This window comes from Calonectris borealis, chromosome 7 (genome assembly GCF_964195595.1).
Source record: "Calonectris borealis chromosome 7, bCalBor7.hap1.2, whole genome shotgun sequence".
In the NCBI taxonomy this organism is placed as follows: domain Eukaryota; kingdom Metazoa; phylum Chordata; class Aves; order Procellariiformes; family Procellariidae; genus Calonectris; species Calonectris borealis.
This window is the reverse complement of record NC_134318.1, coordinates 18,736,407-18,754,480: the sequence shown is the minus strand read 5'-3', so window position 1 is coordinate 18,754,480 and position 18,074 is coordinate 18,736,407. Positions and strand designations below refer to the sequence as shown.

Below are 18,074 nucleotides of genomic sequence, written 5' to 3'. Positions count from 1 at the left end.
CAAGCCGTGTGACACAAATAGAATATCATCAGCTATCAACAGGTATTAATGATATTCCATTATAACCAATATATCCTAATATCAAGCCACATCTTACTCATCAACAGAAAGTAAAATTTCCTAAACAATAACCATTGCTTTAATTAAAATGACTCAAAGTTTAGGTTTTGGGGGGATTTTGTTTGTTTGTTTGTGTGTTTGTTTGTTATTTGTTTTTTTTCCTACTGCAGCTTCTACAGTATGTGTAATTTTGATGAACATAGTTTGAAAACCTGGTACTCTTTCACAATCTGTCTATTTAGTATGAAGTGCAACAATTCTTAGCTCGGACAAAACTTACAGGTTAATATGAAGACAGAGATACCTCAATTTAGCAAATTTTTGGTTATGTGCATAACCTAGGCTGTGAATAGTCTAACTTTATTGGACTTGTAACTTTTATACCTTGTACTATGATATACTGCAAAATTTGGATTACTATAATGCTTGCAAGAATACAAGTTTCTCCTGTAATAATACTGTTAGAATTTCTTTACTGAGCTATTTGGTGACTTCTTCCTATAAAACTGAAGCTACTACCCATTTTAACCATCTTTCCTCAAAGCTATTTGTATTTGTTGTTACTTTGCACTGCAATAAGAACTTCTGATGCATATGTCACCAATACTTGAAGACATAACTGTCACATGTTAATGCTGTCACTGTCAAAATATTTCTGTGAATATTAAGAGTAATACAATCTATACAAATCTCTTTGGAAAACAGCTTAGGGCCAAACGTCAGTATGTGGTATGGAAAACAAATAGCTGTCTTTCTGCTGGTGCACAGGCTTACTCAGAAATGTGATTCAGAACTCCAGCCAGTGTTTGTGCAAAACAATCCTAACCCTGGATGATATTCCATAGAATTAAAGTTGCTCTAACTGAATGCTTAGCTCAGAGGTAATGAAAACTGTTCTATATTTGACAGGGAATTATATACTGTACATAAAATAACAGCAAAACACCAATAAACAAACCCTCTTGTTCTTGCTTTTCCTAAAATTGGAAATAAAGCTAAATTGCCCCTTCACTCCAATATCCTTTTTAGAAGCTCTTGAATTTTGCTCACTCAGTGGTATATTGCTGAAAAGGCAAAGTCTCTTCCAGTATTTTTAGGAAAAGCTATCATCAAGCTGTCAACAGTCTAAATTGAGATTAAAAGTACCAAAGAGAAACCTTCACTATTATCAGAGTCCCAAATAAGTACACTTGAATAGGCAGATAACATCTAGAGTGTACAGTATGAGACCACTTATTCCTCCAGCTTTTGGAGTGATTTACAGGGATGAAGTCTTATGTTAAATAGTTAGTGACATTTTTCTTCTTGTCTTACCCGGAACGACTAGGCCCAAAGAAAATAGATGGTTCTGAACAGATGCCTGTTTTTAGAATTCATTTCAGATGTTACATTGCTGGATGTTAGGGGCATCTATCTCATCCTCTGAGATGTTATGTGCCCTCAGCTCATATTGGTCATGAGAGGGAAGATTTCCAATACTTCATAGTCTAGGGTAGATTGATCTGCATGTTTACAGTTCGCTAAAATCAAAGGATTGTTCACTCTAGCTGAAGGTAAAAGTTGTGTCTATAACATTACCTCTCTGAAAATCCATCTAACTTAAGCTAAATTTTAAAAACTGTGATGATGATTCATATTCATTGACATGATCCTTTATTTCTCCTCCTAACAATGCAACACTGCTGCTCTATAACTAAAAAGCAAGAAGGTAAATGTGGCTTGTCTTGGCTTTGTATTGCTCTTTCCTTCAGATGAAACCTCCAACTGGATGAAGATCAGTTTATTGCAAACTGTAGCTCCACAGTCTAATCTTTTTAAATCGGAATCATAGGATCTTGAAATTTTTCTTATGGGGAAAGATTTGGGTTTCCTCTCTTCTCCCTTAACATTTTGCTTTTAAGGATTCTGAGCGAGTCTTTTTGGCACTTACTTCTTTAAATGCATTAGACTTCTGGTGTGGGTTTTAAGTGTTTATTATTAACAATTCTATATACTTGTCCACTTTTTTGCATTAAAGGTATTATAATTTTTAAGAGATCCTTTCATTTAGCTCACAGGACAGTGGAATGGCAGTTGTTCTGGTTAGTTTTGAAAAGTATGGTATCTTATCCCAGCTTTCTATTTTCTGTCTCCTTTCCTACATGTGGATTCACTCATAACTTCCTTCAGGTAAATTTTAGCCTGTTTCACCAAGAGAAACATTTTTAACGTTTCCCAAAGATTTCCTGATAAAGATGGTAATTTTTTGAAGCTGTGAACTGTATGAAAATATTCTTTTAGTGATGAAACCCAATATCATTGTGTGAACTCTTATGAGTACAACTACCTTGAAGGATTGCAGGCAGCCTTAACAAAAACAAATTAATCCTCCATGGCTGGTGACTCTGTGCACCTGAACCATATCATAGAACTCATCTTGCAGGTGCAGCCTCTTTGTGTAATCATTGACTTTCACTCAGAGTACTGATAATACTTGTTTTGTCACACAGGCCTCTAGTGATGCTGCCTCCACTTCTCCAGAGATGCACTATACGCCTCTGCCTTCGGGATCCAGAGACCTCACCAATCACAGAGGTATGAACTCAGCTTTTATTGGTATGAACTGCTGCAAGGTGGTAAGCTTTGCTGTAAGGCCTTCTCAGTGCTAGTTGCTGCTGCATTGGCGCTTTACAGAGAACACTGTGCCTTTCAAGCACTAGATGAGAAAACCATACCTGTCAAGACTACAGATTTTAACTTGTATTAAGTAGGATTTAAAGGTAGTCTACTGGGAAAGCAAATATATCTACAGATAATAACATTCAATGATTTTTTTTTTGTGTGAGAGAAAAACATGAAGAGATTAGAGTACTTAAATATTGCTAAGTAGCTGATTACATGCAGCATTGGTAATTTTGAGAGAATTTGTAAACTTTCTAATATTTGTAAAGAGGGAGCTTTTTGGCAGTTTAACAATTTAGGGCTATAATTTTGAAATGTTAACACGTTTTCATTGCAATAAAAAGGGATTCTTTTCCATTTTTCAACATCAAAGGCAGATCAGTGTTCAATTTCCTTTTTCACCAATCCTTAGAACTTACGAAGTACCTTGGGCAAATTCTCAAATTCCTTCTGCATACCTATGGAGCAAAAAGTTCAGGGAACAGGTGAAAAACTGAAGCAGTCAGGAAGGGTGCATTCCAAGCTCTTTCACCTTTGTTCTAAAAAGAAGAAATTTATAAAGCTTGCAGCATTTTTCAGCTTAAAACCAGAGCAACAATACCCTTATTTATTTCCCACATTACACATTGATTCCATGTTGATCATGTAAACCATTTGCATAGAGGCAGGTTTTGTAAAGGATATCAGAATCAAAGTCAGTCTTACATTTATGAATTCATGGTAGCTTAGTTTTTGTGTATGTTCAAATTCTGCAGCACTGCAGAAGATTGAGACAGTGTTATAGAATGCCTTATTACTTGAAACCTTCTGAAAGAATCAGGCAGGCAATGCAACTGAACAAGGATCCGTGATTCAGGTGGGAAGGATGAGGAAAGCAACTGATTAGACTTTAATTCATTGCAACTTATATCACTGTCGTTGTGCCAGGGCTAAAGATGGGTGTGAAGCTACATCCTGGTCTGGGTATAAATTGATACGGTGTATTGGAAATCAGATGTCTTGAAAGTGCTGTAGTGTGTTGTGTTCTGACAATGAGCTCACGTAGTAACAGTACTTTTTTAAGGGAAAGGACCAAACCAAAATCCTGGATTTGAGCACACACCTGGTCTTCAGAGATTAAAAAAAAAAAACAAACAAAACAAATTAAAATAACTCCAACACCTGCCCCACCCCCTGATTCCCAAGATATGTGTTGTGGCTTTGATTTTCAGGTAAGCATATTTGCTTTGAGTTGGGTTTCTGGTGTTGGATTAAATGGCTAGGGTCTAGTAAGTAAGTAGAATGACGGAATGTTGTAAATGCTTAAGTTCTATAAAAATACATAAAACCTACCATTAAAAGCCAGGTATCCTCAGATCTGTTTATTTAGATGATAGTGAATTAGAAGTGTGGCTTTATGGCTGATTTTGCAATCTGACTTGGCAAAAGAAATGCCAGTTGCAGTAAGCATCGAAAGTTGTGTTCCTGTATTATTGATTGACTTCTCTTGCAATAAAGCAATTGTGTGGCTCTAGTAGGTGTTGCAAGCATGTCCATTCAGAGCTGGAGCTTACCAGCTTCTGAGTACCACTGTCTTCACTAGGGTTTGAGAATGCCTGCTCTCTTACTATAAAAGGGGAAAAGTATATTCCCCAAATTATCAACATTTACCCTTGGCTGTTCACATAATTCTTTATTACTTCTGTCTTTACTCTTCCCAGAAATATTCTGCTTTGCATGCTAAACATGTGCTGAAAATTTCCTTGATGATTAAGTACAGTTATAAATAAAGTGAATGGAGAAGAAAGTGTCATCCAAAAAAAGGGTAAAATTGGCCCTAAAAGAGACATTGTTAGCATGATCCAATAACTTTATATATACATATATGTATATATAAAATATATTCACAAGGAAATAATTAAGAAAACTTTCCAAAATTCCAGGTGTTGTAAATAAAGCTTGGAACAACCTGCTGGCAGGGCCCATTAACTCAATCAACTCCTCCTATACAAAGAAAAATCTCTAAGTTCATAAGCCCATAAAAGGTTAATTGGAGTCAATAGAAAAATCTCCAAGAAAAGAATGAAATACTTAAACATGCTATTTTAGGTTCTGAATATCTTCAATTTTTTTCTTCACTGAATGCTTTCAGTGTTGTAAAAAATGATTGAATCAGCTGTTCCATATGTAAATATTGGCAGTTTTCAATGCAAACTGGAAAGAAGAATGCTGTAAGTTTGGAGTGCTCTTATTTGTCCCTGGAGAAACTTGTGTTTACCAGAATCTGAAAGCCTGGCAAATGGTTTGGTACAGCTGTAAATTGATTTTTGGGGTACTGGGAGGGGGAGCAGGAGCAAGCTGACTGTGTTTGAATGGTACAGTTTTACTTGGACATTTCTCACTCTATTTAGCTATGAATTTTGCAGAGAGAGCAAAAGCATGTAATTCTGCATGTGTTGCACCATGCATCTTATAGCTTTCGTGTTCATGCATACAGGATATTATTTCCAGACAGGATCTGGTCTTTTTGGGTTGACTCCATATTTTGTACAGACAATATTCAGGAATTGTAAAAATCTCTCTCTTGCTTTCAGAGCCCACAGAAACAGCATATGACAGTGCGGCATCAGTGTGGAATGATATGGAATAATCACTGTAAATATTATATCAAGTGTTATGATGCTTGAGTATATAAGCACATGAAGAAAGCAATAAATTTTGGATACACATTTTTAAGCTTTAGAAAATTTCTCCCTCTCTTAGGAAAGTTGTTTTCCATGAAATTACTTGGTTGCTTAGATCCACTTTTCTAAGTTGAACCTTTACTTGGTCCCACTGTTCATATTTTTTAGCAGAAAATATATTGGCCTTCTATGCAGGTTTTTGGGCACCTGACAGCAATATGACTTGATTCTTTATGAGGTCTAATTGCAGTCCCATTAGCCAAGCCTTCCAAAGTGGTAATTTTATAGCTAGTTTTATTTTTGTTTTGATTCCAAAACAATGATCTCAAATTCCTAAGGGTCTTTCCTTGGTCTTTGTTAAACTAGCATTTTGTGTTTCGCTTTATATAGTTTTAGACACCAGTGATTTACTTGTGTGAAATTTGTACAATTCTCTTACCCAGATAAAACAAGTCAGTTTAAAGACACGTCCTTCTGTCATACAATGCGCTTCATTTATTTTTAAATTCCATTGCTTGTATTGTTCTAGTTTTCAAATTTTCTGATGAAACAAAATAAAATAGGCCCCACCTTTCTTTCTGCTTGTCCAGATCTACCTACCTTTAAGAAAAAAAAATCAGTTATTTATTGTTGTTTTTAAATAGAAATGGCCATGCTTCCAATACACAAAAGTAATGAAAAGTAGTGCATTTTAGTAGAAACTTGCTCCAAAAATTTTTTCTCATTTTTTTTAGTGGTTTGTATGTATGGCCCAAGAACCCTTCTGTTCCTTATTGACAATTTATTAACTGGGTACATATAAAATCTTAAAATAGAGCTTTCAATTCTTAACTTAGTTGAAATTGATGGAAAAAGAAATTTTAAAATTGTAATAATGTAATTTTAAGGATAATTTGCTTGATGTGTGGAAAAAGGCTCCCCACTCTCCACTCCCCTCAGGTTATATATTCCTTTTTCATAATGGTGTCTTTGGTAAGGAAGTTCCTTTGTTATGTGTAAGCATTCAAACTCAAATTGCCTTCTAAAAAGAACAGTGCTTTCCAGTTGGTGGGGAAAATAGTAATTCATCATTCTGTCTCTTGAGAAGCAATATTACTAAATCATGACTATCATGAAAATCTGTTTTTCCCATATAAAAAAAAAGTGCTGGATGCACTTTGTATAAACAGATATTTTATAACATTGTCTATTACCTGATTTGCTTGAAAACCTATTCATTTGCCAAAGCCATTTGGTTTCCAGTAACATTTTACAAATGACTCCTTCTCTTGCGCTCTTGTTTCTGGGAACAACCAGTGGTAAGTCTGCCCCATAGCTTACTGGTAAAAGGAAGAAGAAGCAGTTTCCATTAAAAACTAAGCCTGTATTTATGTAAGTAGTTTTTAGAGCCTTAGCTTGGATTTATGCCAAGGTTTAATAGTTCCAATCTATTCTGGCTTGTAAGAACTTCCTGAACAAATCCACTCTCCTGTTTTGGTGTCTATTCAGTTAATTATCCAAGTGTTCTGGTATGCACAGACATCACATTTTCTCATTTTATATTTGAATGATGAGTGGCCAAATGAAAAATTGTTATTTATTCTACCAATATGTTTGAGTCAACTGACAGACACATTTTCTTATTTTCTGAAACAGTCTAATCTGAGTTTGAAAGTCATAAACTGCATTCAGAAGCAATGCTCAGAAATCCAGAATATTTTTAAGCTTCCTATTAAGCCTCTGAAGGTAATTTTGTAAAGCATTTTTGAAAAAACAGAAAGAGAGGTCCCTTCTGCTCTCAGTTTCTCTTTTTGTCTAATGGGTGTGCTGAAGATTTGTTTTGGTATTAAGATCTTTCTAAACTTTTGCATCACTAAGCAAGCAAAAGCATGTAGGCGTATAATCTGTTAGACACTTGAACTTGATCTGTTTTTTTTCTCTAATCATTATACTGTGCTATTATATTCAGAGTGTTTGGCATATTAAATTTTTAGTAATGACTGGTATGACTATACAGAATGCATTCTAACTGATTTTTAGGGTGTACCATACATAAAAGCTAGCTACTAGCTTTGTAGGAGTTGAGATACGCACTAGGTCAAGACAGAAGTGTACTTTAGAGTGCACAACAAGCATTGGGTCATCCAGTTGTGCTGGAATTTACAATCCAATAGATGTCAAAGGAGACCTAATACTTTCAAAATTTGGTGTTGAAGGAAAAAGGTAGAATTTTTGGAGAGCTAGAGGGAGTAATATAATTGATGTGATGCATGAAAGCCCTAAACTATCCTCTGGGTATTTATCTGTTCTACCTCAATTTGCTCAACCTGCTAATATTTTAGAAATAAATATTCTCAGGTTCATCTGGAACTAATAATGTCTATCGATCCTTCAAGAATTAGGCCTAGAGTTTTAAGATAATACTTTAAACTTTCTGAAGTAAAATTATAAAATTGACACACACTTAATAATAAATGTTAATACACAAAGTTCTTATTTTTGAAGGCTTTTAACTCAATACACATGCACTCTGAAAAGCCATGCTGTCTTTAAATCACAGACACAAAAAGAAAAGGAAATCACTTTGCATAAAAACTTACTTCCAGAAAGATAATTATCCTGTTTATATTATCATTGCAGCCTTCTCTGTTGTTGTTATTGACACAGTTGTTAGGTACTCATTGTGTTTTCAAGCCAGAGGCTTATTTAGAGTTTGAAATTGATTGCTGGGAAAGTCACAAAGTAATTTATGTAGCAACTTATCATAATTAGTTAGTTTTCTTAATGTGAATTGCACTTTATTCTTATCAATTGATTTTTCTGTATATCTGCATAAAGTAGCTCATTGTATGCTGTCCAAAAAGATGATAATAATAATAATAATAATAAAAAACCTGTGGGTAGTACTTTATCATTCAGTTAATCTAAGGAATCCTGAGCAATTCTTTAACAAAAGGTGTCTATATATGTATATAAGAAGTATTTGCTTTAACTTGTCTAATAACTAATAAGGGAATTAATAAGAGAACTACAAGCAGATGCAAAATATGGAATTCTGTATCAGGCAGAGATGCTGTGAATAGTGAGAAATTTTCTTTGTTGGTTTACATGAGGTGTCCTTTGAAAATACCATATTTTTTAAGCTGCATGATGTTATGGTGAGTGATAGACTGCATACCTCTTAGGCCAGGATCTTCTGACCATAAGATGAATAACCTTAAAACAAACAAACAAAAAAAGTTCACAGTAGCCTGGAACAGACAAGATCATATTTTCCAGGGGCAGGAACACTCAAAAATAAGCTGTGACATTTCCTATTAATGCCAGGAAATATGTCCCAACAGTGAGTTGTGCTGTGCTCATGACTTAGCCCCAAGGGGAGTGGGTGGAAATCCTCTTCTGTTGGCACTGTGGGAGAAGACTAAAATAAGGAGTCTGTTATGAGAGAGAAAAAAAAAAAGAAAAAGAAAAAAAAATCTCATTTGGCTTGCCTGTATGAAATGAGAAATTGGATTCTAGTGCCTTGCTTAGTTTTTCAGTTTGGAAAATGAACATTAATGGAAGCATGAAAGATGTGGGAGAAGCATGGAAAGCAAGGTGATGGTAAAGATGAGTGCCAATGTGAGGGAAGACTTGGTTAAGAAAAGGTTTTGTTTTCCTGTCTTAGCTAGTTTCTCTTAGTTAAAGGGATTTGAAAGAGAAAATCTGTCAGAGGTGGTTGGGGTCCTTGCAGTCTGGAGGTGTGGGAAGGTAATGTCAGTTGTTTAAAGACCTCTGTTGTGAGCTCTTTCTGGTGCAGTTGAGAGAAAGGCAGGCCAGGCCTTTCTCAAAGCCACTGCTGAATGGCCGCTGCTTGTGCCCGTAGACCTGCCAAACGTTAGACTTGGAGATAACAGTACTGACCCATGTCTATTTCTTCGGTGGTGCAGCTGATTTCATACCTCTAACTGCGATTTTTCCCTTCCAAGCTGCACTCTAGTTTACTGCCTCCTCAGATTTTCTGATATGTTTTTTTTTGTGGGGAGAAGAATAGGTAGAAAGGATGAGTGAAACAACGTAGGTGGGGAGAAATGATAGAAGGCATTAGAGAGGCTAGTTTCCTTAGAGAGGCTTACTGCTGTGAAATGCTTCCATCTGATAACAGAAGCCCACCTGTATGGTATTCGCCCCAAGTCTGCAAATGCATTAGACATCTGTCCCCGTTGTGTGAATTGACATACAGTCACAGATGTTGCCTTTCAAAGGAATCCAGAGATCTGGTACACATACACGTGATCCATTCAGCTCTCAGCCATGGAGTGGTTTATTGCTGGGCAGTAATGAAAGAGCAGCTTAAGGAGGGTCTCATGTAGTACCGCTCCTGAGCCCTAATCTATTTGCTTACTGGAATCTATTTGTTTACTGGAACCACCACCCATAGCAGTGGTCTTTTGTGTACAAATTTACCTCACTTGCTCAGTAGTAATAGTCTCTGCCAGCGCCTGCATGTTACTCTGTAAAGCACAAAGACTTAACCAAATGTGGAATAAATTGTGGTTGGATTTAAGTGTGATCTTAACTAATATGGTTCAAGAAATATATTTTCTGGGTCATTGGATTCATGTTCTTGTCACTTACAGGGTCAACAATTTCTTGTCTGTGTATACAAGGAATGTTGGATTTGAATCAGGATACTGTAGATTATTAAAACTTCAGCTTAAAAATGCACTGTTATCTTGTTGTATATTGCAATGATGAGAGCAACTAGTCATGTGTAACTAGGGTGGGGTGAATGAGTTGGGGATAATATATAAAGTGACTTGCAGTTTTGTGCAAAGTCTTTCTTGATGGTCAGAAAAGTTAAGATTTGGTTTTAAATGACAGGATATTTTAATTTGTGAGCCTTCTCTGTGTTCTGTGGTTTGAAAGTGAACCCAAGGGGTGTGACCACACTGACCAGTTCTGATCCTCCAGTTCTAGGAGGATGACTTGCTGGAGTCTCTGTGGGAATAAAATACTTTCTCTGCAGCAAGACTTTAAAAGACAAGAAGAGAGTAATTAAGTGGTTAATCAAATTTACGTTAAAATTTTATTAAATATCTAAGGAGTTGAGCACAAAATCCCTATTCTGCATCTAATGGGAATTAGGAGTCTAAGACTTAGGCAGCCTTTCAAAATTGTCAGCATTTTTTTTCCAAATATTATAGAGACTTTCATTTTTCCACAGTGCACATTCCCCAATCTGACTGTTGAAGACCTGACGGTTTTCCATATTTTTGTCACTATTCCCATAATTTCTGAGGTTTTCATTGCAACTTTTCCTATATTTGCCAAAACTAACCTAGCAGCCTGGGCCTCAGTCACACATACAAGTGTCACATCAGAGGGAATATGATTAATGAGGAAAAAACTGTAACTTCATATTTTTGGGTAGACTAGAAAGTGTCTGATGTTTCACAACATAGCTCATTTTGTCATGCTGGCAATAAGAAACCATGAGAATGCTCAAGCTCCAAGCAGCGTGACTCTAAAGTGGCAGAAAAACATAGAAAACATTGGCTTCTATAAGTGGAAACTTGGGATCCAAAACCATAAACCTATCTAAAATCTTCTTTAGATATGTAGGAGAACTAATGATGCAACTAGCAATTTAAAAAAAAAAAAAAAAAAAAGGCAAGTAAATTTGCCACTTGGCTTTATAATCTTTTACAGTAACGAAGTCCAGTCATGGGGCCGCAGTATTACAGCCCTTCCAGAGAAATCAAGTTCAAAGCACAGGCAATGCTGTGCAAATACAGTCTCCTGAGAGATCCCCATGTTTAGTTAGCACTCCAGCCTAGCCTGTTTTTGCAGGAGTCCTCCAATTTTATCATTCAGGCATTTTTACAGCCTCATTGGAACAAATAAACAAACATCTGGAATCATGTGGTATATTTAATTAAAAACTTTTTGTTTGGCCAGAAATAGTAAAATCATGAAAAATTGCCTGTCTCCAAGCTCAGAAAGGCCAAATGATGAAGCTGTTGGCTACAGACAGTTTTACAATGTATTGAAATTCATAGATATGCACACCTGCTACATGGCCCCCCCCTTTATTTTGATTCATAACCATTAATGAGTGTTTAGTGCACAGATTGTAACCCTTGTTTAAATGGGAATTTACTGTTTTTAATAACATATAGACATGTGTTGCTGTATTCCATACAGCCTGTACTGTTCTGTAGTACACAGACAGGATAAAGCTTTATACTGTTGGTTAAAAAAAAAAAAAAAATCTTTACAGTACACGTTCCATTTGAATATTCTGTCATATGAGCATGTTTTAATTCCAGAGGCAGTAAATATCTGCCCCATGGTATGTATCAAATGTTGGAAATCTGAAAGATGGTGTTTTCTCATTAAAATTAGAGCCTGTAATGAAAATATAAATTTTCATTGTTTCATTTAATGCATTTTTTGAGGAAAATTTCAGGAGATTTTTGATGCGTTTGCAGATGAAACTGCTCGCTGTCATCTGAGATATTATTGTATGGTCACAAAATATTCTACAGACCAGGATTATTATTTATGAAAACTAATTTGCCTAATGGACTGCTACCATTTTGGATGCACAAATATAGGCCTTTGAACAAATGGGACATAGAATCTTATTTTTGAGTTTCTACATCTCAACTTCTGAACAGCTGAACCCTCTATTGAGAAAAAGAAAATGACCTGCGCACAGAAAGTACTACTGCATCTGAATATTGTTCACAATTCTTCATACTGCTTATGATTAAAATCATTTGGACATTCCATGTTTAGCTGCATTTTTCTGAGGACTTAGACTACTTAGCAGGGTGGGATGCTTACGTGACCTTGGCCGCTGTCCTGTGGTTGGTGTTACTGGGCTGAATGAAGAGGACGTGGGTGTCATCAGAAACCGAGTGCTAATTCCCACCTAGTGAATACATGTAGAAGCCTACTTTAAAACTGGGGACGGGGCTGGGCGGGGAAGGGAAATGTCCCTGCACAGTCAGAAGGGCAGCTATCTGCATAACAGCCATGAAACTATTTTATCCCCTTGTGCGTTAGTTCTTTATGGTGCGCACATCTTGCTATAACACGTACATTTCTTCCAAACTATGAACAGCCAAAAAGATGCAATGTATTTTGCATTTCTGTGTTCAGAGTGTGTGCTGTGCTAGGAGTGGGCGAAGGTTCCTTTCTTTAATTTTGCAGGAAAGATTTCATTGCATGCTCTTATGCAAGAAGAGAAAGCTGTCAACATTTTATAGGATATGAATATCTGTATTCATGATCTAATGATATGTTTGCTGATCAAAGTTCCTTTCAGAGCTCTGAAAGCAAATGTTAAGCAGGTTGACAACTTCCCCTTTTTTCCTGTTTTGTGATATTTTTGTGGTCTGTTAGTAGCCTCAGCGCTAGAAGTAAATGATAGGAAGTACCATGATATCCTTCATTAGCTTTGTATGCCCTGAAGCAGAGAGATCACACCTGGGGAGAAGAAGGGGAGGAGAGAGAGAGGTAAACAATAAGTATAAACAAGTGAAATTGTTTTGTGTCCCTTACCAAACAGAGGATGGCTGATCCTTTTTTTGTTGATATTCATTGTGTTGCCTTTTACAGTTTGGGAGATTTTGAAAGTTATTTCTATTTACACAGGATGACATTTTTTTACTGCATGATTGACAACATTGGTGTGGTTTGTAAGACCCTTTTAAGAACGCTTGTGTATGACTCTAAAGTGCCTAGTAAACCTAGGCAACCACCTGAAAGACCCCCCACCTGTGGCTGCGTAAAACTGAAATAAAGAATGGAAAATAACCCATTGAGTATGCACTTTCCCACCTACTGAGAGCAAAATGCAATGCAGTGCAACTTTAGTACTTGCGTGCCACTGGGGAAAATAGACTCCTAAAATCACATAGTGAAGCACTGGAAAGATTCAGCGAATTTGTATTAAGCGCTATGTTATAAAACCTAAGGAACCATAGACTATGCTTCTCAAGTGAAACAGATTTGTATTGCAGTTCTGTTAGAATGTCTACCAAATGTAATGATGATATTTAGCACAGTAGGCTGAAAAAATGTAAGACTAGTGAATAAAAGTCCTTTTACAGGAATGCAGTACGGGGAGGGGTGCAAGCAACCCTTGTGATGTCTAATTAAAGACCAAGCAAGACTGCAATCCCTGAATTTGTTTTACTTTTGTTCAGTGTCGGGTCACATACAGAGAGGTGGAAAGAGCACATGGCCCTAGTTAGGTCTTTCAAAACTATTTGTAGCAGTAGACATGGCTTCTCACAATTAATAGAGAACTAAATTAGTGTTCATGTCTGGTCTGAGTGGAGATAGAATATGTGTGTACAAAATTACCATGCCAGCGTGCTGGATTTCCCCACACTAGCTTAGCTTCCTCACCACCAGCTGCTGTAGTAGTGGCAACTGTAGCAGCTTTAGCACCGTATTTAGTCAGAGATGTGCTTAGAAAAACTGCATCTATCCCATCTCTACCTCTTCCTCATAGGAGGGAGGCAACTCCCAGATGGTATTTTTGCTGAACTGTGAGTGGAGGCAGCCTGTCTTAACAGTCATTTTTGCTACCATGAAATAAAAGGAGCAGGCTCAATAGAAATAATCCCTTGGGCCCTGATGGAAGAGCCGGAATCCGTCTTAAAGCAAAAAGGTTGGCAAACAACCCTCCCCCAAAATCAACCAAACGCACCCCACCGCCCCTCCCAAACCCACCCAGTTAATTAAGTTGGCAGATTGTCTCCTTTTTCTTAAAGGCAGTGAATGATAAATTCCATGAGGGGGGAAAAGAGAGCAACTTTATAATAAATATATTAAATATAAGCTATTAGATCATTCAGAAGCAATTTGGTGCTGTCTAATGCCAACCATTACTGATGTAAAATACATGATGTGTCAAGAAAAAGAAATACCAGGTGAAATTATAGTAAGGTAAAAAAGAGATATATAGACATCCACTTAGCTGCTAATTGTGGATGTAAAGTTTGCCTCTGCCCTGTAATCTGATGCTAGATAACAATGACAGTAGAAACATGGAGTATAGCTGAAGGGGTCCCTCTCCTAGCTGTTAATCATCACACTACTTTCTTTTCACTTTTGTTCCACTCTGTCATTATAAAAAGTAATCCCTTTACCAAGGTGAGTTTAATAATAAAGTGAAAGAGAAGCTGTCAGCTAAATTATTTTTTGTGTTGAAAATTCTGTTTGCAATAAAGGAGTTATAATGGTTTTATTCAGTGGTCCCACAAATGAGCAGAATTAGAACATCAAGAGATGCTGCAAAGGAGCGAGTGCTTGAAATATTGTTAATGTCTGTAAATTCTCTTATTCTGCCAGACCTTATGTGCTTTTTTTCTGCTGTCTGCATGTTGAGGGAAGATAGCTGTTCAGATCTGAACGAAGTGAACTAGTTAAAATAGATTGCAAGACTTGTAAATGACATTCATTTGGGAGATACAGGAAACATCATTCAGGCAGAAAAAGTTCCCATGAGAGCTAAAATATGAATTGCAGTTTTGTAAATAAATAAAGAAAAAAATGCAAAGTGCAGGTATTTTCTGCAGAGTACAAAGAAAACTTGATAGAGCTCTGGTGGTGACTTAGTGAGAATAGATGCCAGCTTGCTGCAGCTGATATGGTAGCTAGAAATGCACTGAGCGGGAGATCCATGTAAGAAAAGTCACAAGCAGGAATGCACTTGTAACCTTAAATCGTCCATCCTGCAAAGAGACAGTATTTTCCTGACAGATTAATATTTAGGATCTAGAATCATTCCTTGTCAACATACCCCCTAAAGAAGCTACAGTGTTTCACCATGGAGTCGAACCTTACTCTGTCATTCTTTTTTTCACTACCACAGGCAGGAAAGATGAGGCATTGATACTGCTACCGTGAAGTTTTGGAGGTTGTTCGGGCTTTGTTCTTGTGTATGTGAGAGACCAAATGTAGAGCTATTCTGCAGAAATTTTAGAAGGTGCCAGTTTCTAAGTTAGCTTGAAAGGTTGTGCACTACTTCAATCCCATGTAGACAGTTTGGGAAGGCAAACAGCATCTGATTCATAAAATGAGGCCTTGACAGTAAGGAACCCAGTTTTAAAATCTATGTAACTATTTTGGTGGATGTTATAGGAGTTATTTAAAATTCAAACAGAATTATTCTGATAACACTGAATTTAAACTGGTTCCTTCTTCAGAAAGTACTTTTAAATAAATAAAGGCGCAACAGCAAGTTCTAGTCATTTTGATCTGTGAAGTTCAAACTCGCTTTACCTTTCATTGTAAGTATTTTTAAGTATGGTGATGGAGCAAAGAGTGAAATGCAAAGCAAAACGCAAAACATGTATGGTTGAGCTAACATTTATACTTTTTAAGTAAAAGAACTAGTGCATTCCTTACCTTAAGTTTTTACTTGTTTTGTTATTGTTTTTGCTTCAGAGGTTTGGAAGATTTTTCTTAAGTTCCAAAGCAAACTATGTAATACCAGTTTGTAGGTATTTTGAACTGCCCTAATTTATGGATTTTGAGATAACTCTTATTCTTTTTCAAATACTATTCTATTATTTCCTAATAAAAAAAAGACATCTGATTTTTGTTTCTTGTCAATTCCCCGATTTCGTAAACTTAATACAAAAGATTTTTCAATCAGTCTAGGAAATGGTTTCTCTGATCTATAGGTTAGAAGTACTGTGTTGGAAGAAAATACGTTGGTACAAGAGGGGAATCTCTAGGCAGTTTCTCCCCCTGGCTGTAGTTAAACCTGCACAGATTATGGGGAGGAAATCCCCACATGCTAGGCATCTTTATGCTTTAAAACAACTACCTGCAGGTGTTTTTTAGCTATGCGCATATGACTGGATACATGATGAGGCTTTTCAGATTTTCAGCCAAGTCTTCACTTGCAGGGTAATGTAATGTTGAGGGAGGGGGGAAACAAGATACATATACATGTAGAGGTTATGATGTCATATGTAGTGAGTTATTGCTGCGTTGATATTTCTTGTAAGTTCATTCCAAATCAATTGCTGAGCAATATTTTTGTACTATTAATTTAAAATCTTTGAGGATGAGAGGTGCTATGTATGCATACATGTAATATGCTTTCTGTATTAGTCAGCGATTATCTGCTGAGCTTCTGAGGAAAGCACCTTCATCTCTACAGAGCTTCCCTGCCTACTCACTAAGCTACAGCTATATTCCTTACTACTAAGCTCAGGCATCTTGGGAGCAAATTTAGGTCAGTGTGGAAGTATCTAAATACTCCTTTCCCTATAGCTAAAACGCAGTCAGCTGGCCACAGATTTTTGAGCATCACAGCTAGAAAATATGTCAGTTTTGTATCACATCCTAAAGCATAATCCCAAGTAGCTTAAAAGTTTGTTGACAGTATAGTAGGAGAGTAACTCAGAAGGATAATTACATCTTCGTAAGTGTGAACATTTCCTGTAGTGCCTAGATAGATACTAGGAAGCCTTCATCCAAATATTGATCTTGGGTATTTTGATCTTGTTTGCCAAGCTCTACATGGCAACAGAATAAATGGAAGCTTATGGGTGAATTTTATTCAAGATATATGCAAACTTTATGCTCCTCTTTTAAAGTAGTTTAAATGTTTTGATTGATCATCATCAGGATTAATATTTTGGTGATTCTTGATTTGGAAATAGACTCAGAGATGCCGAAGAACAGCTTGATGAGATTTAACCTCCCTAATGAGAGCTTGATAGATAACATGTTTAAATTAGGAGGGGGAGGGGGGCAGTGTGAAATAGATCATATTGTAATTTCCGTAATCAAATGCACTGAAATATGTCATTGAGAAGATACTTAGGAATCTTAAATCTTAGGATGGCTGTCAGATTTCTTTTAGTCTATGAACAATGACAATCATAATTTGAAGATGAAATACGGTCAGAGCTTCTGTATCCTTGACAATCACTCCAATATTTAGACAAAAAAGTACGCTCTTACAGATTTCATTAGTCAACTCATGCTTTTTACCTTTTCCCTCGTGTAACTCTAATACCCTGTGAGAAGCCTAGACAAGCAGAATTGAGTGTTATCTCATACAAACATAGAAGAAATTACCTATGAGTATGTAAAGCCAGAGGAACTTTAAGCACAATCCCACAGATTGCTTGTATGACCCAGGAAATAATAGGATTGCATTTGATGAGTTTGGGTGTGCTTTTGAGCAATTACAAAACCTTTTCTAACTGATATAAAGCTTCCCCCTATACATTTCTATGCTTGTTGCATAGCTGAATTAAATTTATTAGTTCATTTTTTCATATGTTGTTGCCTTGATGCTTAATAAAGAAAAGGACGGGGAAAAAAAAAAGAAAAGAAAAATTAGCAGCACTGGGAAAGGCTTGAAGAGCTGCTTTGGCTAACAAGCCAGAGAGGGTGAAGAGATTCTGATTAACAAAGCAATCTGCGTTTATGAAGTATCTTTTATGTAGAGTGTGTCTGGGCACTTACAATGCAATAATCTGTGGAGCTTGGCTAAGCAAGTCAAAAAGCTTGAAAGAATGGGAATTTTGAAAGCAGGGAAAGAAGGGAGCTTGATCTAATGTCATAAGGCTTTGGAGCCTTGGGGCACAATCAACAAAGTGTCTGGCACCTGCCGTCTCCAGTCTTTGCATTTGTTTAGAGAAAGATTTAGTAATTCTGCTTATAGGATGTGTTTCCTTTTCTTGA

The 18,074-nt window shown here is 36.5% G+C and overlaps 1 protein-coding gene across 1 annotated transcript in view; it reads left to right on the top strand.

Annotated features, from left to right (window-relative positions):
* Positions 1 to 18,074, top strand: part of LRMDA (leucine rich melanocyte differentiation associated) — a 686,193-nt gene that overhangs the window by 573,415 nt on the left and 94,704 nt on the right. The window contains exon 6 of the mRNA XM_075154405.1: positions 2,550 to 2,634. Within this exon, the coding sequence (XP_075010506.1) occupies positions 2,550 to 2,634 (85 nt within the window). The remainder of the gene's footprint in view (positions 1 to 2,549; positions 2,635 to 18,074) is intronic.